A 23,332-nucleotide genomic window follows, 5' to 3' on the forward strand; every position below is an offset into this window, starting at 1 on the left:
TGGAAGATTTTGGAAATGGGTTGTGACCCAATAATTGTTTGGTATGGCACCCTCTGAGTGTACACGGCTCAATAAATTAACTGGTAGTGCGGACTTAGCTCAATTATGGTTTGTGCAGTTTTCAGAGATTTGTGGTAATACTTCAATGGATGGCCTTTGGTTAAGTGTTGACTAAAATTAATTCTCCCCTTCAATTCGGTTTTTCAGATTCCGATGAAGATATCCCTCCTCCTCTGCCTGAGAGGACTCCTGAATCCTACATCCTTGCGGATGACCCTGGTAAGTGGATTTCTCACCTCTCTCGAGGACACAGATTATAACTTGTTACAACTTGCAACAGGAACAACTGTGAGAACATTTGTGTCACAGGAGTCCAGACCGCAAGCTGGAAAGATCTGGAATGATTAGATTCTAGTTTACCCCAAGTAATGCAGGGAAGTGTGAGGCTATTCACTTTTGGTGAAAGCAGGATACTGTTTTAAATGCGCGAAACTTTTAAATGTTGATATTCAGAGAGATGTGGGCATACCTGTACAAGGAACACGCAAATCTAGGATATAGTTACAGCAACTGATGAGGAAGGCAAATGTTGGCCTTTATTGTAAGGAGATTTGAGTACAGGAATGAAGAAATCTTGCTTCAATTGTACAGTGCTTTGGTGAGATCCATACCTGGAATAGTGTGAGCTATTTTGGTTTCCATATTTAGGGAAGGATGTACCTGCATTGGATGCGCTACATCAAGCATTCACTAAATTGCTCTCTGGGCGGAGGGGGTTGTCCTCTCGTAAGAGGCAAAGTAAATTGGGTCTCTATTCTCTGGAGTTCAGAAGAATGAGAAATTATCTCATTAAAACTATAGCTCTTGGGGCTAAAGGGATTAAGGGATATGGGGGGGAAGGCAGGATCAGGATATTGAATTTGATGATCAGCCATGATCAAAATGAATGGCGGAACAGGCTCGAAGGGCTGAATGGTCTCCTCCTCCTATTTTCGATGTTTCTATGAGGCTTGACAGAGTAGACGCTGAGAGATTGTTTCCCCTCGATGGGGTGTCTTGAACAAGAGGTCAGAGTTTCAGGATCCAGGGCCAATCATTTCGGACTGAGATGAGGAGAATTTTCTTCACTCAACAGGTTGTGAGTCTTTGGAATTTTCGACCCCAGAGGGTTGTAGAGGCTCCATCATTGAATATATTAAGGGCAGAGAAAGACGGATTGTTGGTCTCTCGGGGAATTAAGGGAGTGGGCAGAAAATGGAGTTGAAGCTCAAGATCAGCCAGGATCAGATTGAATGATGGGCCGAATGGTCTACTCCTGTTGCCATTTCTTTAGTGAGAAACTGCCTCACAACCTGTGGTATCAATGCTCAATAAGATAGGACAAAAAAGTAGTCCCGTGCCACCAGTGCACATTTTGAAACTAAAGTTACTCCTGTACTGACAGGAAGCATGGTTAATCATTGCCTGGTTCACTCTCCTCTGATACAGAGCTTGTGTCAGTTCCTCCAACATCTAGGAAAATTGGAACATCTTCCGAATGGAGTGGATCCACCCAGCCCAAGATCTTCGTAGAATCCACGAATGTGAAGACACGGAGTAAGGTATTGGACACAGGTTTCCAACTCAGCGTTTAAGTAACTTAAAGCAACAGCACTGGGCGGGCAATCCGAGGCCATTCCAAATGCCTGCACGGGCAGAACCTGGAATGCTTGTGTTGGTTTCTTGTGGGTGTAAAACAGGGGCAACCCTGACAGATTCAGTAACCGGATGTCCAGTGCCCAATCTGCAACAGAGATCAGACCACTGTGAAAATCTTTATGACATCCCTAGCAGCCACCCAGACAGGAGTTGAGCCTTCTCTCGCTCAGTGAGGAAGTCTAACACATGTTCAAGGACTCCTCTGAGAAATGAGTTTCTGATCAGCAGAACAGGGAACGGCCCAGTGAGTGTCTCAGCCTCATCACATCTGACCAATTCAGGCCTCGTTGGGTGATTGTCATTCACTCCGGGAGTGTTTGATGGGAAGAGTGCAGAGGGAGCTTTATTCTATATCTAACCCCGTGCTGTACCTGTCCTGGGAGTGTTTGATGGGGACAGTGTAGAAGGAGCTTTACTCTGTATCGAACCCCATGCTGTACCTGCCCTGGGAGTGTTTGATGGGGACAGTGTAGAGGGAGCTTTACTCTGTATCTAACCCCGTGCTGTACCTGTCCTGGGAGTGTTTGATGGGGACAGTGTAGAAGGAGCTTTACTCTGTATCTAACCCCGTGCTGTACCTGTCCTGGAAATGTTTGATGGGGACAGTGTAGAGGGAGCTTTACTCAGTATCTAATCCCGTGCTGTACCTGCCCTGGGAGTGTTTGATGGGGACAGTGTCGAGGGAGCTTTACTCAGTATCTATTCCCGTGCTGTACCTGTCCTGGTAGTGTTTGATGGGGACAGTGTCGAGGGAGCTTTACTCTGTATCTAACCCCATGCTGTACCTGTCCTGAAAGTGTCTAACTATATTTTCACTATTTCAGTGATCCCCCATTTAACCCTATAGCATCTCTGATTCTGAAGCTCCCAGCACCTGCATCCTATCCAAACTGAGGCATTCTCACCCATTCAATCAGATCTCATTGGCCATCATTGATTTATATGTCCTCTGATGTTCTGCATTCAAACTCCGTTTCTGTATTTATCAATCCATCCCCAGCCACCTCCAAATGTCGCTGCTGCCTTTGGGTCCCATCTGGCATGCATCGTGTGGAAATCCCTCCCTTAACCCTCTATCCACTCTGTGAAGAATCCTGCCTCGGCCCTGCCAGCAGCTCCAATGCCGGGCGACAGGGAAGAATTTGGCAGGACTGCAAAAATCAGCTTCCAGCCGGTTTGAATTTCCCACGGGATCTTCTGCTGGTGCCCGTCCTGACGGATCAGGAAACCTGCCGGAAGCCGGCATGAAGCTGTTTTGCATCCCGCTAATGGATGCAGGTGAAAGCCCGGCTGGAATCCCCCCTGTCCGCCGCCCTCCCTCACTCCCACAGACAGGATTTTCCACAACACCAGCAGAAAACACACCTGTCCAGAACACATCTGGAAGAACATGGTGTGCAGATGTTGGGACCCACCCAAAGAATGCCTGGGGCTGTCTCCCGAGTTTGTGATGGAGGCCGCCAGCAGCCCTGGACCCAGGAACACCACAGCAGTGGGAGGGGAGAGCATTTACAGGTGGGACTTCCCGATTCAGTGTCACCGATGAGGCTCATCTTCCAATCTCGCGCGCTCCCGGAGATCCATCTATATTTTCAGGAGATCCATCTTCTTTCTTCAATAATGGGTCAGTGATGTTGGGCGTGTTTTCAATATGACACACGGATATGACATAGAAACATGGCAGATAGGAGCAGGAGGAGGCCATTTGGCCCTTCGAGCCTGTTCCGCCATTCATCACAATCATGGCTGATCATCCAACTCAGTAGCCTAATCCTTCTTTCTCCCCATAACCTTTGATCCCATTCGCCCCGAGTGCTATATCCAACCGCCTCTTGGATACATTCAATGTTTTGGCACCAACTACTTCCTGTGGTAATGAATTCCACAGGCTCACCACTCTTTGGGTAAAGAAATGTCTCCTGACGGTGGACTATGTCCCCTCAGCCCTTCTCCACCTCAGAATATGGTGCAAAACACCTGTTTGCATAATTAATTAGGGTGGTGCTGGAAGATATGCAGATGTGGGTTCCTGCTGGCCTCTGCAGTGGGAAAAACTCCACGTTCCTGCCCCCACCTGGTGACTTATTCCCAGATGAGAGAATTCCATGCACTGTTTCTCCCCAGCCTTTGAGAACCACACTCTATCCAGCACCTCCCCTTAACGTTACACTGTACTTTCTCCACACCTTGCTGAGCTTCCTTGTTCAGTCTATCCACAGGATAATAACACTAATATTTCTGGAAAATTCCATTTATTTCACTGTGTTGTTAGCTGATTGATAAAGTTAAACTTACGATTCATTGCATTGTTTTTTTTTTCAGAGTTTAAAGTTGAGAGCCTTTAGGTTGGGTGAGTGTTGTAGATAATTATTTCATTCAGCTTTTCTCTCTTATCATTCCTGGGTCTATCCTGTGGCATCAGCAGGACTGACCTATCAGAGGTGGCGGCATGATGGCATACAGTCAGGAGGGAATGTTGGCGGCACGATGGCACAGTGGTTAGCACTGCTGCCTCACAGCGCCAGGGACCCAGGTTCGATTCCCGGCTTGGGTCACTGTCTGTGTGGAGTCTGCACATTCTCCCCATGTCTGCATGGGTTTCCTCTGGGTGCTCCGCTTTCCTCCCACAGTCCGAAAGACGTGCTGGTTAGGTGCATTGGCCACACTAAACTCTCCCTCAGTGTGCCCGAACAGGCAGCGGAGTGAGGCGACTGGGGGATTTTCACAGTAACTTCATTGCAGTGTTAATGTAAGCCTACTCGTGACACTAATAAATAAACTTTTACTTTTACTGGGAGTTCTCAACATTGACTCCATGCCCCAGGAAATCTCAGGGCATCAGGTCAAACCTGGGCAAGAAAACCTCCTGCTGGTTACCACCTATGCCAAACTGTAAAAATTGTGACAAATTGTAAGTGTGTCAAAAATTTGTAACCATATTAATAAACCTAGTAAGCGTTCAGAGTCATTGGGCAGAATTTTCCAATCCCGCCCACCACGGGAATCGTAGCGGACGGAACACGAACCATGCAGAGGTCCGTTGACCTCGGGTGGGATTTTCCGGTCTTGGGCAAGCGTGGCTGGAAAATCCTGCCCATTGAGTCATTACATAAGAACATAACATAAGAACATAAGAAATAGGAGCAGGAGTAGGCCATCTGGCCCTTCGAGCCTGCTCCGCCGTTCAACAAGATCACGGCTGATCTGAAGCGAATCAGTTCCACTTACCCGCCTGCTCCCCATATCCCCTAATTCCCTTATCGATCAGAAAACTATCTACCCGTGATTTAAACACAGCGTAGAAGGAGGCCATGCAGCCCATTGGGACGATGCTGGTAACCTAGCCATTCTAGTAACCATGTAAGTGACTTTAAGTTAAGCTTTGGGATTTCTTTTGGGCCATTTACCCACGGATTGGGTTAGAAAGAAAGAGGTGCTTCTACACTGGATCTTTTAAAAATCTGTAAGATTCAGACAAGTTTCTCTGAGCAGAGTGAGAGGGTCAGTCACAACACCTTCCAAACTTACAAGCACTACCACCTCGAAGGACAATGGCAGCAGGCGCATGGGAACACCACCTGCAAGCTGCCCTCCAGATCACTCACAATCCTGACTTGGGACTATATCGCTTTTCCATCATTATCTCTGGACCAAAATCCCGGAACTCCCACCCAGCCCTGCAGTTGTATCTACTCCGCACAGACTGCAGTGAGCTCACAAACGTGGCTCCACAACACCTTCCCAAGGGAAATTAGGAATGGGCAGCAGATGGCAGCTTTAGTAGTGATGCTCCAATGATTAATTTTTCAAAATTTAAACACGGCATGATTGATGTATCTTTTGTTGTTTAAAGGACATTTCTAGCTGTGAATACACTGGAGTCAAGAATTTGGTTGTCTTGAATCTGTTTAGTGTCACTGCTCTTTGCAACTCTCCCCGGTATTAATTTTCAGATGATCAAATATTTTGGAGAGGGTTAGTGGGTGAGGGGTGCTCAGCTAATGGGCAGAATTTTCCTAAAAAATGGCAGTGTCAGATTTCAACTGAAAACCAGCAAGTCTCTCCCCAGAGAAGCAGTGCCATTTTTAAAGGGCACTCCAATCTCAAGTTAAAGTTAAAGACCCCATTCCCCATCATCCCCCACCCCACAGACATCGGGACCACCAGCAGACAAGGGGAACACCCCAACCCTCAACCACAGTGGGGCAAACTTCCCAACACTTAATGAGGGGGTCACAAGTCACACCAGCCATCATCGCAGGCATTGGGACATTAACGTCAAAGCCACCCGCACCCCCCCCCCCCCCCCCCCCGCAATGCAGGCACAACCCCCTCACCATTGAGGGGGGCACGGTGGCACAGTGGTTAACGCTGCTGCCTCTCAACGCCAGGGACCCAGGTTCAATTCCGGCCTCGGGTCACTGTCTGTGTGGAGTTTGCACATTCTCCCCGTGTCTGCGTGGGTTTCCTCCGGGCACTGTGGTTTCCACCCACAGTCCAAAGATGTGCGGGTTAGGTTGATTGGCCGTGCTAAATTAACCCTGAGTGTCAGGGGGATTAGCAGGGTAAATGTGGGGGTTACGGGAATAGGGCCTGGGTGGGATTGTGGTCAGTACAGACTCGATGGGCTGAATGGCCTCCTTCTGTACTGTAGGGATTCTATGATTTCTATGATTTCATTGCTGCATCCCCCACCCTCTCCCCGCTAGGTTGGTACCGACAGGGTGCCAATAGCAGGTTACTGACCAGCAGGAGGCTACACCAGCCTCCTTGCCCCCGGTGTGGTCAGCTCAGCTCAGCTCAGCTGCTGGAGAGCAGTAGCGATTCCTGCTGATGTGGCGTCATGCTGGCGGGGGAGCATCTGAAACAACAGCATAAAGCCATTTCTGCATTTTAAATCTATTCAAAATGATGGTAATTTGGTTCACACCCTCGTTGGGCAAGAATCTGATTACATCGCAGCGGGGTCGGGCAAGATCTCATTCTGAGATCACTGCAGCGCAAATCCTTTATGGCTTTCTCATGAGAGTTTACGGCCATAACGGGATTTGCGCCGATGGTGAAAGGGCTTTTGGAACCCCTCCCAATGTCAACCAAAATCTGATGCTACAGATTTACACCGTCAATTTTCCTTCGGCAACTTACTCAGTCTTTATCTCTCCTACAGAAAGAAAGTGTGACTCGTTATCAGTTCCAACTTCAATTGGTGAGTGTTTTCTCTCTCCTTTTCTGTGTCTCCCCAACATCCTCTGATTTTATACAGTAAATGGCAGAACCCTTAGGAGTATTGATAGGCAGAGGGATCTGGGTGTACAGGTACACAGATCACTGAAAGTGGCAATGCAGGTAGAGAAGGCAATCAAGAAGGCATACGGCATGCTTGCCTTCAGCGGCCAGGGCATTGAGTTTAAAAATTGGCAAGTCATGTTGCAGCTTTATAGAACCTTATTAGGCCGCACTTGGAATATAGTGTTCAATTCTGGTCGCCACACTATCAGAAGGGTGTGGAGGCTTTGGAGAGGGTACAGAAAAGATTCACCAGGATGTTGCCTGGTATGGAAGGCATTAGCTATGAGGAGAGGTTGGAGAAACTTGGTTTGTTCTCACTGGAACGACAGAGGTTGAAGGGCAACTTAATAGAAATCTACAAGATCATGAGAGGCATGGACAGAGTGGATAGTCAGAAGCTTTTCCCAAGGTGGAAGAGTCAATTACTAGGGGGCACAGGTTTAAGGTGCGAGGGGCAAGGTTTAAAGGAGATGTACAAGGCAAGTGTTTTACACAAAGGGTGGTGGGAGCCTGGAACTCGCTGCCAGGGGAGGTAATGGCAGCAGATACAATAGTGACTTTTAAGGGGCGTCCTGACAAATACATGAATAGGATGGGAAATAGAGGGATATGGTCCCCGGAAGGGTAGGGGATTTTAGTTCAGTCGGGCAGCAAGGTCCGTGCAGGCTTGGAGGGCCGAACGGCTTGTTCCTGTGCTGTAATTTTCTTTGTTCCCTGTTCTTTGTTCTATAAAAGTTGGCAGTGCCCAATCACCATGGCCTGAATTTTACGTTGCGAGGATGGGCACACACCCAACCTGAACACGTTTAAAATTGTGCAAAATGATGTCGGGCGTGTATCCTGATGTCATCGGGAAGGTGTGCAACATTGAGGTTGACGGGCACGTGTGAGAGTCGGACCCACTGGCAATTAATGGCCCAGTTAATGCCATTAAAAAGCCTATTTTATGTTGCCCGTGCGATTTAGCATTTGAGACATGGTGCAGAGAGGATGAACAGACGTTACATTCTCATCAATTTGTCATCCAAGGGCGGAATAAAAGACCCCGGAACACGAGCACTTCTATTTTATGTGTGTATTTTGTTGCTGACACATTTCCTTTTGGTCGTGTTAATTTTCTCAGTCTGTTTACCTACAGATCTGTGTCAAAGTTCGAACAATATCGATCACTCAGTCCAAACAATGAAAACACTTTTACAATGAAAAGACGTTTACAAAAGCCTTGAAAATCAAACGCCATTTGGCATATAGCCACTGTAATTATAGTGGGAGCAGGGAGGAGGGTAGGAGGGGTGGAGGTTGTTGAGCTGAGGGTAGGGGCTCTCTGACCCTCAGTCTCCCTGTGACCCAGCCTTCATTCTGACCCAGCACAGACACTGCAGCTTTCGGAGGCATCCCCTCTGACCCAGCAGCCGATGGACAAAATGACCAAATCCCAGCATTAAAAAAAACAGTTTTTTAAAAAAGGATTTCCCTACAAAGGGGAACAACCAATCTTCAATTGCAGCCCCGAGTACCCCCTCCCTCACTCTGCCTCCCTCCCTCACCTTGCCCATGAACTCTAGCTGTGCCACCTCTGCTGGGCAGTCCAGAGCTGCTGTAATATCAAGTGGAGCAGATGCCCCCTTGATGCCATTGGGGTGTTCTGTTCTCTGGAGGTCAGTGGGTTATGGGTTCAAGACCTTCTCCAGAGAGTGCTGAGCGAGTGCTGCACTGTTTATGGTGCCAGTGTTCAGGCAAAATGTTCATCTACCCTCTCAGACTGATGTAAAAGACCCAACATTGCTGCCTATGGGATCTTGCTGTGCACAAAGTGACTGGCCAGCACATTTTCCACATTTTAGCAGTGGCCATACTTCATAAAGCAGCGAGGCATTCTGGGACATCCTGAAAGCTGCTGGAGAAATACCGATTCATTCAAATTCATTCCCCTGTTGTCGGGACTGTCTGTTTTCCCACAGGAAGTTTAATTGAAGTTACCGAAGTCCTGGGACCCGGGCCCGACTCATTCCCCCGCCCACACTGTCAGGCCAACCAGAAGATGTGTTTCACACTGGGTGGGCCGTAATTGGCCACCCAGCATGGAATTACATTGAGAAGGCAATCTCGGCTGGGAGCAGATTCTACATCTGCTGCGGGGCCGATTTCACACACACGCCAGGCGTGAAATTCAGGTCCATGTTTCAGAATCACTCCCAATGTTACAAAATAACATTGGGACTTTATTCCCTGGAGCGTAGAAGATTGAGGGGAGATTTGATAGAGGTGTATAAGATTTTGATGGGTATAGATAGAGTGAATGCAAGCAGGCTTTTTCCGCTGAGGCTAGGGGAGAAAAAAACCAGAGGGCATGGGTTAAGGGTGAAAGGAGAAAAGTTTAAAGGGAATATTAGGGGGGGGCTTCTTCACGCAGAGAGTGGTGGGAGTGTGGAATGAGCTGCTGGATAAAGTGGTAAATGCGGGGTCACTTTTAACATTTAAGAAAAACTTGGACGGGTTCATGGATGAGAGGGGTGTGGAGGGATATGGTCCAAGTGCAGATCAGTGGAACTAGGCAAAAAATGGTTCGGCACAGACAAGAAGGGCCAAAAGGCCTGTTTCTGAGCTGTAATTTTCTATGGTTCTAAAATAGAACTACCCGGCATTGACCAAGGCTCCAGAAAGGACAAAGACACAACCTGCCCAGTCAACCCTGCAAAGCATGGGGTGGCACAGTGGTTGGCACTGCTGCCTCACAGTGCCAGGGACCTGGTTTGATTCCCGGCCTCGGGTGACTGCCTGTGTGCACCTTCTCCCCGTGTCTGCATGGGTTTCCTCCGGGTGCTCCGGTTTCCTCCCACAGTCCAAAGATGTGCAGGTTAGGTGCATTGGCCATGCTAAATTCTCCCTCAGTGTGCCTGAATAGGCACCGGAGTGTGACGACTAGGGGATTTTCACAGTAACTTCATTGCAGTGTGAATGTAAGCCTACTTGTACTAATAAATAAACTTTAACTTTAGCACCCCTTACTAATATCTGAGGACTTGTGCCAAGACTGGGAGAGCTGTCCCAAAGATTGGTCAAGCAACTGCTTGACACAGTCATACTTAGCCAATCATACCTTACAGACAATGTCCCAGACACCACCATCACCATTCCTGGGGATGTCCTGTCCTACCAGTTGGACAGATCCACCAAATGTGGCAGCACAGTGCTACACTGTTGAGAGGGAGTTGCTCTGGGAGTTCTCAACATTGACTCCCAGACCCTATAACGTCTCATGCCACCAGGTCAAACAGGGGCAAGGAAACCTCCTGCTGGCTCCATGACCGTGTTGTGAATCTGTGGAATTCCCTGCCCAGTGAAGCAGTTGAGGCTACCTCATTAAATGTTTTTAAGGCAAGGATAGATAAATTTTTGAATGAAATTAAGGGTTATGGTGAGCAGGCAGGTTAGTGGAGCTGAGTCCACGAAAAGATCAGCCATGATCTTATTGAATGGCGGAGCAGGCTCGAGGGGCCAGATGGCCCACTCCTGCTCCTCGTTACTATGTTCTTCTGTAGATGTGCCAACTGTAAGCACCGACTATACTTGTGCTACATGTTTGGAGAATGAATCCACCATCTAGTTCTGAGAGCTTGCTGGCAGGATATGAACTTTATCACAGAACTGTCCCCTCTGAATTTCTCCAACCAGCCCTGTGCTTCCGATGGCATTTTGTTTCTCATTAATTTTTCCAGTGTAAAGAAAATAGATAAATACAAGATGTGCAGTCATCAAATGTTTTTAAACTGTCAGGATAGTAGAAATTCACATCCTAGATAGTCCCTGGGTGCGAGTCTCTAAAAATGGTGTATCCTAATGTTTCCCTGGTCTGTGTCCTGGTCATTCCAGGTGATTCCCAGTCATGTCTTGATGCCTCCTTGTTTCTTCATTTCATCTCCAGCTTTGCCACAATCAGCCTCTGGGCCACCTTTATCACCTGAGACTGACAATTCCAGATTATCAGCTGATTCCAACAAGCCCTTCGTGAGGAGCAAGGTGAGGAAGATCTGCTCCGTGACCGTGTTTAATCCTGCTCTGTGAATGTCATTGGGACTGAGTTTTCATCAATCAATTACAGGAAATTTGCAGATGAAACAAAATTTGGCTGTGTAGCAGATAATGAAGAGCTGTTGTCTCTAGAATTATACCAATGGTTCGGTTGAGTGGGCGATAAAGTGTCAAATGGAATTCAGTCCGGAAAAGTGTGAGGTGATGCACTTAAGGGGGCAAACAAAGCAAGGGAATGCTCAATAAACTGGAAGATATTGAGAGGGATTGAGGAGACGAGAGACCTTGGAGTGAGTGTCCATGTTACTCACGATAAACGGATCCGGTGGAAGAATCACTTCACACTGGTCTTTTTTTTTTATTCATTCATGGGTGTTGCTGGCTGGCCAGCATTTATTGTCATGATGTGGAGATGCCGGCGTTGGACTGGGGTAAACACAGTAAGACGTTTAACAACACCAGGTTAAAGTCCAACAGGTTTATTTGGTAGCAAAAGCCACACAAGCTTTCGGAGCCCCTTCTTCAGGTGAGTGGGAATTCTGTTCACAAACAGGGCATATAAAGACACAGACTCAATTTACATGAATAATGGTTGGAATGCGAATACGTACAGCTAATCAAGTCTTTAAGATACAAACAATGTGAGTGGAGAGAGCATCAAGACAGGCTAAAGAGATGTGTATTGTCTCCAGACAGGACAGCCAGTGAGACTCTGCAGGTCCAGGCAAGCTGTGGGGATTACAAATAGTGTGACATGAACCCAATATCCCGGTTTAGGCCGTCCTCATGTGTGCGGAACTTGGCTATCAGTTTCTGCTCGCGACTCTGCGCCATCGTGTGTCATGAAGGCCGCCTTGGAGAACGCTTACCCGAATATCAGAGGCCGAATGCCTGTGACCTCTGAAGTGCTCCCCAACAGGAAGAGAACAGTCTTGCCTGGTGATTGTCGAGCGGTGTTCATTCATCCGTTGTCGCAGCGTCTGCATGGTTTCCCCAATGTACCATGCCTCGGGACATCCTTTCTTGCAGCGTATCAGGTAGACAACGTTGGCCGAGTTGCAAGAGTATGTACCGTGTACCTGGTGGATGGTGTTCTCACGTGAGATGATGGCATCTGTGTCGATGATCCGGCACGTCTTGCAGAGGTTGCTGTGGCAGGGTTGTGTGGTGTCACAATGGATATCTCGGCACTCTACACCAGCATCCCCCACGACAATGGTATTGCTGCAACGGCCTCAGTACTCAGCGCCGACAACTGCCAGTTTCCAGATGCAATTTTACAACTCATCCGCTTCATCCTGGACCACAATATCTTCACCTTCAACAACCAGTTCTTCATCCAGACACACGGAACAGCCATGGGGACCAAATTCGCACCTCAATATGCCAACATCGTCATGCACAGGTTCGAACAAGACTTCTTCACCGCACGGGACCTTCAACCGATGCTGTACACTAGATACATCGATGACATTTTCTTCCTTTGGACTCATGGTGAACAATCACTGAAACAACTATATGATGACATCAACAAGTTCCATCAGACTCACCATGGACTACTCTCCGGAATCGGTTGCATTCTTGGACACACGCATCTCCATTAAGGACGGTCACCTCAGCACCTCACTATACCGCAAGCCCACGGATAACCTCACGATGCTCCACTTCTCCAGCTTCCAACCTAAACACGTTAAAGAAGCCATCCCCTACGGACAAGCCCTCCGTATACACAGGATCTGCTCGGATGAGGAGGATCGCAACAGAAACCTCCAGACACTGAAAGATGCCCTCATAAGAACAAGATATAGCGCTCGACTCATCGATCAACAGTTCCGACGCGCCACGGCGAAAAACCGCACTGACCTCCTCAGAAGACAGACACGGGACACGGTGGACAGAGTACCCTTCGTTGTCCAGTACTTCCCCGGAGCGGAGAAGCTACGGCATCTCCTCCGGAGCCTTCAACATGTCATTGATGAAGACGAACATCTCGCCAAGGCCATCCCCACACCCCCACTTCTTGCCTTCAAACAACCGCACAACCTCAAACAGACGATTGTCCACAGCAAACTACCCAGCCTTCAGGAGAACAGTGACCACGACACCACACAACCCTGCCACAGCAACCTCTGCAAGACGTGCCGGATCATCGACACAGATGCCATCATCTCACGTGAGAACACCATCCACCAGGTACACGGTACATACTCTTGCAACTCGGCCAACGTTGTCTACCTGATACGCTGCAGGAAAGGATGTCCCGAGGCATGGTACATTGGGGAAACTATGCAGATGCTGCGACAACGGATGAATGAACACTGCTCGACAATCACCAGGCAAGACTGTTCTCTTCCTGTTGGGGAGCACTTCAGCGGTCACGGGCATTCGGCCTCTGATATTCGGGTAAGCGTTCTCGAAGGCGGCCTTCACGACACACGACGGCGCAGAGTCGCTGAGCAGAAACTGATAGCCAAGTTCCGCACACATGAGGATGGCCTCAACCAGGATATTGGGTTCATGTCACACTATTTGTAATCCCCACAGCTTGCCTGGACCTGCAGAGTCTCACTGGCTGTCCTGTCTGGAGACAATACACATCTCTTTAGCCTGTCCTGATGCTCTCTCCACTCACATTGTTTGTATCTTAAAGACTTGATTAGCTGTACGTATTCACAATCCAACCATTATTCATGTAAATTGAGTTTGTGTCTTTATATGCCCTGTTTGTGAACAGAATTCCCACTCACCTGAAGAAGGGGCTTGGGGCTCCAAAAGCTTGTGTGGCTTTTGCTACCAAATAAACCTGTTGGACTTTAACCTAGTGTTGTTAAACTTCTTACAGCATTTATTGCCCATCCCTAGTTGCCCTTGTTCAGAGGGCAGTTGAGAGTCAACCACATTGCTGTGGCTCTGGAGTCACATGTAGGCCAGACCGGGTAAGGACGGCAGATTTCCTTCCCTAAAGGGCATTAATGAACCAGATGGGTTTTTCCGACAATCGACAATCGATTCATGGTCATCGGTAGATTCTTAATTCCAGATATTTTTTTGAATTCAAATTCTACCATCTACCGTGGTGGGATTCGGACCCGGGTCCCCAGAAAATTAGCTGAGTTTCTGGATTCATAGTCTAGCGATAATACCACTCGACCAAAGCCTTCCCCTTAGGTACAACCTATTTTATTGTAAGCCTCTACTTCAATGCTGCAGATCTACAGGGATCCCAAAGTGTTACAGCTGTTTCCATTTATAACACAATCAACGTTAGAGGGTTTACTGGCAATTATTTTAATGAGGTGATTAGTAGTACATTAACAGGTCGCAGGACAGGTCAATAAGCTGGTAAAGAAAGCAGATGGAATGCTTTCCTTTACTGGGCGAGGTATTGAATGTATTGATGGAAATATATAAAACGCTGGTTAGGCCACAGCTGGAATTTTGTGTACAGTTCTGGTCACCCCGTTACGGGAAGGACAGAATTGCTTTGGAGGGAGTGCAGAGGAGATTTACAAGAATGTTGCCAGGGCTTGAAGGGCTTGCCAGGGGTGGCACTGTGGCACAGTGGTTAGCACTGCTACCTCACAGTGCCAAGGACCCGTGTTCGATTCCGGGCTTGGGTCACTGTCTGTGTGGGTTTGCACGTTCTCCCCGTGTCTGCGTGGGTTTCCTCCGGGTGCTCCGGTTTCCTCCCACAGTCTGAAAGACGTGCTGGTTAGGGTGCATTGACCCGAACAGGCGCCGGAATGTGGCGACTCGGGGCATTTCACAGTAACTTCATTGCAGTGTTAATGTAAGCCTTACTGGTGACTAATAAATGAACTTTTTTTAAAAATGACAATATATCGGGAATAATTCAGAACATCACACCAGTCTTTTTAAAGAACCTATTTATGATTCTCTGTCCCTCTCTGTTTACAGAGTATGAAAATTCTACGAAATATGAAGAAGAGTAAGTGGAATTAAGTTTGAAATAAAACTAATAATGGTGCCATTGAGATATAGGGTCATGAACTTATACAGCCGAGAGGTTATTTGGCTGTGCCAGCTATTCGAAAGAACTATTCAAATTATGCCCCTCCCCTGCCATTTCACATTGGCTGCAAATCCTTTCCTTACCAAATATTTATCAAGGTGATAAAGTTTTGACTGTCCATGACCGCAGCAACTGACAGAACCTCTGACATGCTCACTTTAGGAGTGTCACAGTACATCTGAAAGCAGGGTTAATCTGAGCCGAGCTCACTCTCTTCAGTGCACTGTCTATTTAACATTCTATCTCAATAGAATGTTGTTAGCTGTATAGTGTGCCTGTGCCAGTTCATTCAACAGGTGTTTGTAGGATAGTCCTCTGGGCAAACTGGCTGTTTTGTTTGCAGTGGCTCAGTACCACTCTCACCGCTGGGTCTCAAGGTTGTAGGTTCAAGTCCCACTCCAGAGACTCGAGATCAGAAATCCAGACTGACACTTGCAGCGCAGTAACGAGGGAGAGCTGCACTGTCAAAGATACTGGGGACAATATTATGAAAAAAAATTCTAAGTGCGTGAAAATGCGAGAGAATCACACCATTTCTTTTCGGTGAGCTCCCATACGCTATCTTATGGCACTTAAGACAAAAAAAGATTCCAAACGTGATTCTCACCAGTAGGGGGAGAGGGCGGAGTCTATTCATGCTCGCCGGTAATGACCTCCGCTGGGGAGGTCGTTAAGGCAAGTGAGCCTGGATGATTGCGTCCAGGGCTCACTAATCATATTTAAATAAACATATAAATATTTAAATCAGTCGCACACTCTTCCCGGGTACGAAGCTGATTATGCTGGCAGACCAGGGCTGGTAATATCCCGAGAGGTGAGAAACCACTTGCCAGCTCGCCACGCCGATCGTAAGATCGACCCCCACCTTCTTTCAGGAGAGACAGTAAAACCAAGGCCCCACCTGCCTTCTCAGGTGGGTGTGAATGATCGCACAGCAGTATTTGGAGAAGATCAGGGGAGTTTTCCCTGGAGTCCTGACCAATATTCACCCCTCAGCTAACATCAGTAAAACAGGGTTATCTGGCCATTATCGCATTGCTGTTTGTGGAAGCTTGCTGTGCACAAATTGGCTGCTGCATTTCCTACAATACAACAGGTAGTCACTTTAACCGCTTCATTGGTTGGAAAGCTCTTTGCCATGTCTTGAGTTGTTGAAAGGGTGAACAAGTCTGTTATTGACAGCAATTTGTTGGGGTGAATTACTGTCACATAAAACAAAGTGCATTAATACAAGAGTGACTCCCTGCAGTGAACATAAAACAGATCCATTGACAACCTGGAATCTATCAGCTTCTGGAGCTGGGAATTGCTCAGACTGAAAGCGATTTGTAACAAGTTTCTTCTCCGGAAAATTGTCACCGTATTTCCACAGACCAGAAACACATAGGGTGCTTATTATTTATATTAGGACTCTGAACTCCAGGTTCATAGAGTTTCCCGGGCACTGATTCCAGAGTAAAGCGAATGCTCCCAGTGCAGTGCTGAAGGAATGCCACACTGTCAGAGGTGTCACCTTTCAGGTGCGACATTATACCTGCCCTCTCAGGTGGAATTAAAAGATTCCATGGCACTAGTCAAAGAAGATACCCCCCCCGGACTCCCCGTGTCCTGGCCAATACTTATCCTTCTGTTAGCATCAATAAAACGGATTATTGAGTAATTTTCACAGTGCTGTTTGTGGGATCTTACTGAGCATAAATTGACTGCTAAGTGTCGAACGTTACAGCAATAACGATACTTCAAAAAGTACTTGATTGGCTGCAAAATATTTTTAGGCATCTTGGAGTTGTGAAAGATGTTACTTTAAAACATCACACACATGGTAAAAATGTTTCTTTAAAACATCGCTCACTAATTCAATCTGTGAAGGACTACATTGATCGACTGTAAGGAGGAAGTTTATCTTTTCGGCCTTTTAATTAGAACTTTAACTTTGTGAAGAAGGACATTACAACTGAGCCAGTGGAACATTGTATTACTGTTTATGATTAATGTTTCTATACGCATGTCTCTATCTCTCTCTCTCTGTCATCAGCCATAACCAGCGTCTCCTCACTGTCCAGGACTCCAGAGACGGAAGCAAGTACAGAGCACACTCGCTCCTTTCTGAGTTTTGGTGAGTTTATCGGTGTTTACTGAAGCCGATATTTGGCACCTTTGTGACTCTGAGTGGATGGTTGTAGCACCTGTTTATTACAGAAACAGCCCCGGCGCACCTATTCAACACTCTAATTGCTACAATCTGGTTAGAGACGCTTAATGTTTAAAGAGAAAATCTGAACATTCAGAAATAAACCAACAGAACTACACCTTAAGATTTCACGGGGCCGGGATTCTCCCAGCCCCCTGCGCTGCTTTGGGGAGGCATCAACAGGGGGTCCTCTTGCAAGATTCGTGCGAGGCCCTTTTATTTAACATAATCAGCTCCGTGCCAGAAATCGGTGCCAAGCTGATTACCAAATGGAAAGGTCAAGTTTCCACTAGCAGGATTTACAACTACTCCCCACTAACGAGGAATAGGCATGCTTACCATGCTGGTGGCGGCAGAGGCCATTGAGGCCCCCCCTCCCCAGGAGGTTGGGGGCAAGAGGGGTGCCCCTTGGGCAATGTCAGCCTAGCAGTGCCAGCCTGGCACCCTGGCACTGCCCAAGGGGCACCCTCACCCTTCCCATCAGGCACCTTGGTGCTGCCCACCAGGCACCAGGCAGTGCCAAGGTGGCTGGGCTAGAGGGGTCAGGGCATACTGGGGGCAGGGAGTATTGGGGGGTGATCAGTGGTGGCGGGGGGGGGTCACGCTGACACTCTGCAATAGGAGCAGTTGAGGAGGGAGTGAGGGGGTGATTGGGGATGGCCATGGCAGGGGGAGATCGGCCATTGGGGAGTGGGGGAGGTGGGTCTGGTAGGCCAGTTATCAGGGTGGGGTGTCGGGAAGGCCAGCGATTGGGTGGTGTGTTGGGATGTCAGCAATCATGAGGGGGGGACCAGAGATCAGGGTGGGGGTTCGAGAATAAGCTGGAGGCCAGCAATCGGGAGGTTGACGATGGTGCCGTACTCCCAATGACAGATCAGCGCATGCGCAGTGGCCCGCTCAGCACTATGGTGCCGGCCTCTCCAGCGGGACTCACTTTCCAGCGTCAATCACCCTAAGGCACTCTTCATTACACACAGTGTCGGAGATTTGTTGCGGTAAGTTCTCCCAAAGAAACGACGGGAAATTCGCCCATTTTCCCACCTGTTGGCTATTTAGTTTTGTTTTGGGAGAATCCCGGCCCACATTTTTAAACAATACCTATCATAAAGAATTAAGCAAAGAAAGCAGTATTAACTTAATGCTGTACCTTATAAAGACTTAGGCTCTAAGCTCAATTCTACTTTTTATGAGTTCCCATATTTTATGTAATCTTTAACATAGAAACATAGAAGATAGGAGCAGGAGGAGACCATTCGGCCCTTCGAGCCTGCTCCGCCATTCATCACGATCATGGCTGATCATCCAACTCAATAGCCAAATCCCGCTTTCTCCCCACAACCTTGGATCCCATTCGCCCCAAGTGCTATATCCAGCCGCCTCTTGAATACATTCAATGTTTTGGCATCAACTACTTCCTGTGGTAATGAATTTCACAGGCTCACCACTCTTTGAGTGAAGAAATATCTCCTTAACTCCATTGTAAATAGACTACTCTGAATCCTCAGACTGTAACCCTGATTCTAGACTCCCCCACCATCAGGAACATACTCCCTGCATCTACCCTGTCCAGTCCTGTTTTCCTGGGACCATCTCGAAAAGATATATCGCTGTTCTCCAGAACTCGATCTGATTTCTCTTCAGTATTCCAGCTATTTGTCAAGGTTCAAGATTTCATGGGAGTTCTTCCATTAACTTTTGGCAAAGTGACCCTCCAAATTCCTCACAGTCTGAATTCTAAACTGCAGCATGGGTCTCCTTGTGACTCATGCTTAAAACATTAGAAAATACTTCTGGTTACCAATAGCCATATTTCAAACTGCAACCAAGCTGATTACTTCCTGAACTCCAACTGAAACAAGATTAACTGCCATTTACTGAGAGGATTACTGTAGATTTATTCCTTTAGCTTCCAGCTAAACAAATTTTCTTGTCATTTACTATTTTCAATGTTATCTTAAACTGAATACCAGCTCCCAATCGCAGGCTGCTTCATGGACAATAAATCTCCTCTACTTCAGATATAGGTCTGACTTTACCTCTTGACTTCCCAGTGAGCTATAAGCTACATCAAATGCAAAGCAGATCCAGTCTCTTAGTTACTTCTCTCAATCAGTCTTGTTGCTGCCTAAACCTTAACCGAATTTACAAAGATAAACTCAAAACAAAGAACGTCACTAAACCCCACCAATCTTCATGGTAATGTGACGCACACAGCCTGTTCCCAGGTAGAAGTACAAATTAATTGGGGCGGCACGATGGCACAGTGGTTAGCACTGCTGCCTCACAGCGCCAGGGACCCGGCGATGGTCAAATCCTCTCATACTGGGAAATCAAACTGGACAAGATATGATTATTGGGAACGGGCTCATCTCCTGACTCATTCAATCCCGGCCTCGGGTCACTGTCCTGTGTGGAGTTTGCACGTTCTCCCAGTGTCTGCGTGGGTTTCCTCCAGGTGCTCCGGTTTCCTCCCACAGTCCAAAGATGTGCGGGTTAGGTTGATTGGCCATGCTAAGTTGACCCTCATGTTAGGGGGATTAGCAGGGTAAATATGTGGGAGTTACAGGAATAGGGCCTGGGTGGGATTGTGGTCGGTGCAGACTCGATGGGCCAAATGGCCTCCTTCTGCACTGTGGGGATACTTACATTTTATGTAACTTTTAACATACAAACATAGAAGATAGGAGCAGGAGGAGGCCATTCCTGGCCTCTTTTAATTCCTTATCTTTTCATTCCAAAGCTTTCCTTAATTCTGGAAACCACATGAATAGCTTATATCCTTTCCTGGAATAACCGCAAACATCATATCTCCAGTTCTTTAGCTCAGTAAGACTACCTGCTGTTTTATGATTCCCATTCTTTAACTCTGACTTTATCCAGTTAGCATGTTACCTTTTGAATTGTAATTACCTTAAGTCTGTGAGATTTGCCAACATCTCACTGTTTACCAGGATCTATGCTCCACTGAATTTACACTTAAACATCAATTTCTAAAACTAAAAGCTGCACATCTAAAATGCATGAACTATGACATTAGGCAATATAACAAATTGAAGATCAAAATATTTATGTGATTTGTAAATGCCATCAGATTCTAGACAGGAAAAATATTTTTTAAAAACATGCTTGCACTCCCCAGATGAATCAACACCCTCAGCAGCATTCAGAACTGATATATCCCTGCTATGTCCCTGCAATTTACAAAGTAAAGGGGTAATTTGAGGAAGTATTCAAGATATTCAGCCAAGAGATAGGGTAAATGGTGAGAACCTATTTCTTCTAGTCAGGAAGTTTAGGATTAGGGAAACTCTGTAAAAATTAGAGTCAGATCTTCCAGAAGTGAATTTAAAAATACACTTCAATATGCAAAGGGTGGTCAGTGTTTTGAACTCTCCTGCCATCAGCATTGATTTATGTTAGATCAATTGCCAATATTAAAATTGAGATTGGTAGATCCTAGGCTATTAAGAGATATGATGCAAAGGCGGGTTTTTGCAGTTCTGTCATTGGTGTGCCATGATCTTTATAGAATGGTGTTACAGGGCTCAATAGCCTCCTCCTGTTCCTCTATCTGCTGACTTACAGTCCAACACTGCATCAAATTTAAAATTCTTATCCCTGTGGATTTTTCCACCATATCTCATTACCTCCTCCAGCCCTTTGACCGATCAAGGCCTCCTGTGCTTTCCCCACTCCCTGCACTCTGACATCAGCAGCTGGGCCTTCAGCTGCACGGACCCTGAGCTCTGGAAGCCCATCCATAAATCTTTCCGTTTCCGTGCTTCTCTCTCCTTTTGAAGATGCTCTTTAAAATGTGCCTCCTCGTTCAGGCATTTGGTCGCCTTTCCTCGTGTCTCCCTATGTGACATTGTGGCAGTCGAGACATTCAAAAGGGAATTAGACTGTTATCTGAAAAGGAAGAATGTGTAGGGTTACGGGGAGAAGGCAGGGAAATGGCACAAGGTGAATCACTCACTCGGAGGGCTGGTATAGACATGATGGGCCGAATGGTCTACTTCTGTGATTCTGTGACTTGGCAAATTTTGTTTAGTAAACGCCTGTGAAATGCCTCAGGAAATTTTATGATGATAAAAGGGCTATATAAATGTAAGGCATTTTAGTAATGTGCGTGTCTACATGCTGCTTGAGTGTTGCATTTGGTGAACATGTATTGTGATGTCTAACTGCTGGAATCAGAGAGAGACATGAATATAAAAGGACAAGAGGAGACCACATTGACAGCAGTTTCTCCCCAAAGCGAATATTCACTTCTCGTTCCTTACTTTGTATAAATCGCAGAACGATGTTGTACATTAACAGTCATATAGTCATAGTTTAAAGAAATAGTTCTTTTCTCATTTATTTTAGGGAACCTTCTCCTGGATCAGTGCGTTCCTATTTCCTTCCCTCCCTTAAAATCTGTAAGACCAGCTAGGCGATATTTTGTTACAGTATCAAGTGGAAAGCTTGGAGCCAGCAACTTCAAGAGGACAGAGAGCATGAATGCATACTTATCTGGCAGGGGTGAAGCCATAAACCATAAGCCACAATCATGGTCAATTTTTACATGATATTGACTTTTACGTATATATAATATATAAGATGCGGATTATTACCGAGTGAGAATTTGGAACCCGCCACCACAGCGGGTAGTTGAGGCAAGTGGCAAAGACCGATTTAAGAGGAATCCAGATAAACACACACGAGGGAGAAAGGAATAGAAGGATATGATGATCGGGTGAGTGAAGTGGGAGGATGTTCTTCTGGAGCATAAGCACCAGCATGGTGCGCTTGGGCCACATGGCCCGTTTCTGTGCCGTAAATATTTTGTAATTTGAAGTTATTTATTATAGGATTCAAGAACCGCTTTGCGAAACCCAAAGGACCAAGAAATCCCCCTGAAGACTGGGTCTGAAGCAGCCTCATGGTCGAATCCTCTCACACCGGGAAATCAAACAGGACAAGATGTGACTATTGGGAACGAGCTCATCTCCTGACTCATCCCAGCAAAAATGCCACCTCCTGGGGAATGCGGAATCCTCTCGCAAGGAGACGGAGGAATTCCTCCTCTCTGCCATCATAAACGCAGGGTGACTGACGTTGCGTTCCCGAGCTTTGCTTCCCCATGGCATTATCCACAAGTTCCCAAGAGGAGGGACGAGTCTGACATTTTAGGAAGAGAGAAATTGCACTCCCTGCCTGAGGATGACTGACTGATGCACAATTCAGGAACCTCAGAATCACAGTCAGATCTCATTACATATTTGAATCTTAAATCATTGCACTTCTTAAAGACCTGGAGCTCATTTCTGCTGCTCCTGGGTAGAAGCATTGGTGCGCGATCGGGAAAATGATCATTTGAGCACAGATATCGGGTGTGTGTGTGTGTAGCCATGATGTGGAGATGCCGGCGTTGGACTAGGGTGAACACAGTAAGCAGTCTCACAACACCAGGTTAAAGTCCAACAGGTTTATTTGGTAGCAAATTGTCTGTGTAGAGCAGGGATGGGGGTGTTTGTCACTCTTGACAGTAGGAAGCTCAAACCGCTGGATGGCACTAAGTCTTTGTCCACGATTTATTTGTACATTTTCGGTGGGTTGAGGGATGAATCTGTAATAAATTTACTTGAAGGACATCAATAAAGGTTTCCTGTGATTTGTATTTTCACTGAGATTTTTCTTTTTAAATCACAAACAGCAACAGGGCAGATTCAGTATGCTGTGGCGGGGGGTGGGGAGTGGGGGGGGTGGTAACACAGGTAATCCAGTTCAGTAATGGGGCGAGTGGATTTTAAAAAATTTTTTCCACGGGACATGTACATCACTGGTAAGGCCAGCATTTAATAAGTTCAGTAAGTTTATTTATTAGTGTCACAAGTAGGCTCACATTAACACCGCAATGACAGTTACTGTGAAAGTCCCCTAGTCGCCACCAGGTTCTAAAGTTAGGGGGAGAGAGCACATAAAAAAGGCGCCACGACGCATACCAAATAATTTTAAATTCATTATAATGGCAATCATGTCGCATCCGTAAACTCATTAATTCATTGGCTATGCTCGAGACACAGCTAGCTCAAAATAACCAGTGC

At 46.8% G+C, this 23,332-nt stretch overlaps 1 protein-coding gene across 2 annotated transcripts in view; it reads left to right on the forward strand.

The window, feature by feature from the left end:
- LOC144511761 (tyrosine-protein phosphatase non-receptor type 22-like) overlaps window positions 1-22,910 on the forward strand; it is a 107,981-nt gene extending 85,071 nt beyond the window's left edge. Inside the window, exons 14-21 of one of the 2 annotated variants that reach the window (XM_078242012.1) lie at window positions 208-279; window positions 1,501-1,601; window positions 4,021-4,048; window positions 6,866-6,904; window positions 10,913-11,007; window positions 14,938-14,968; window positions 17,088-17,168; window positions 22,097-22,910. In XM_078242012.1, the coding sequence (XP_078098138.1) occupies window positions 208-279; window positions 1,501-1,601; window positions 4,021-4,048; window positions 6,866-6,904; window positions 10,913-11,007; window positions 14,938-14,968; window positions 17,088-17,168; window positions 22,097-22,158 (509 nt within the window). In that variant the 3' untranslated portion in view covers window positions 22,159-22,910. Of the gene's footprint in view, window positions 1-207; window positions 280-1,488; window positions 1,602-4,020; window positions 4,049-6,865; window positions 6,905-10,912; window positions 11,008-14,937; window positions 14,969-17,087; window positions 17,169-22,096 lie in introns of both variants that reach the window. The other variant, XM_078242011.1, reaches the window with a different exon arrangement.
- The last annotated feature ends 422 nt before the right edge of the window (window positions 22,911-23,332 follow it).

This window comes from Mustelus asterias, chromosome 25 (assembly GCF_964213995.1).
Source record: "Mustelus asterias chromosome 25, sMusAst1.hap1.1, whole genome shotgun sequence".
Classification (NCBI taxonomy): Eukaryota; Metazoa; Chordata; class Chondrichthyes; order Carcharhiniformes; family Triakidae; genus Mustelus; species Mustelus asterias.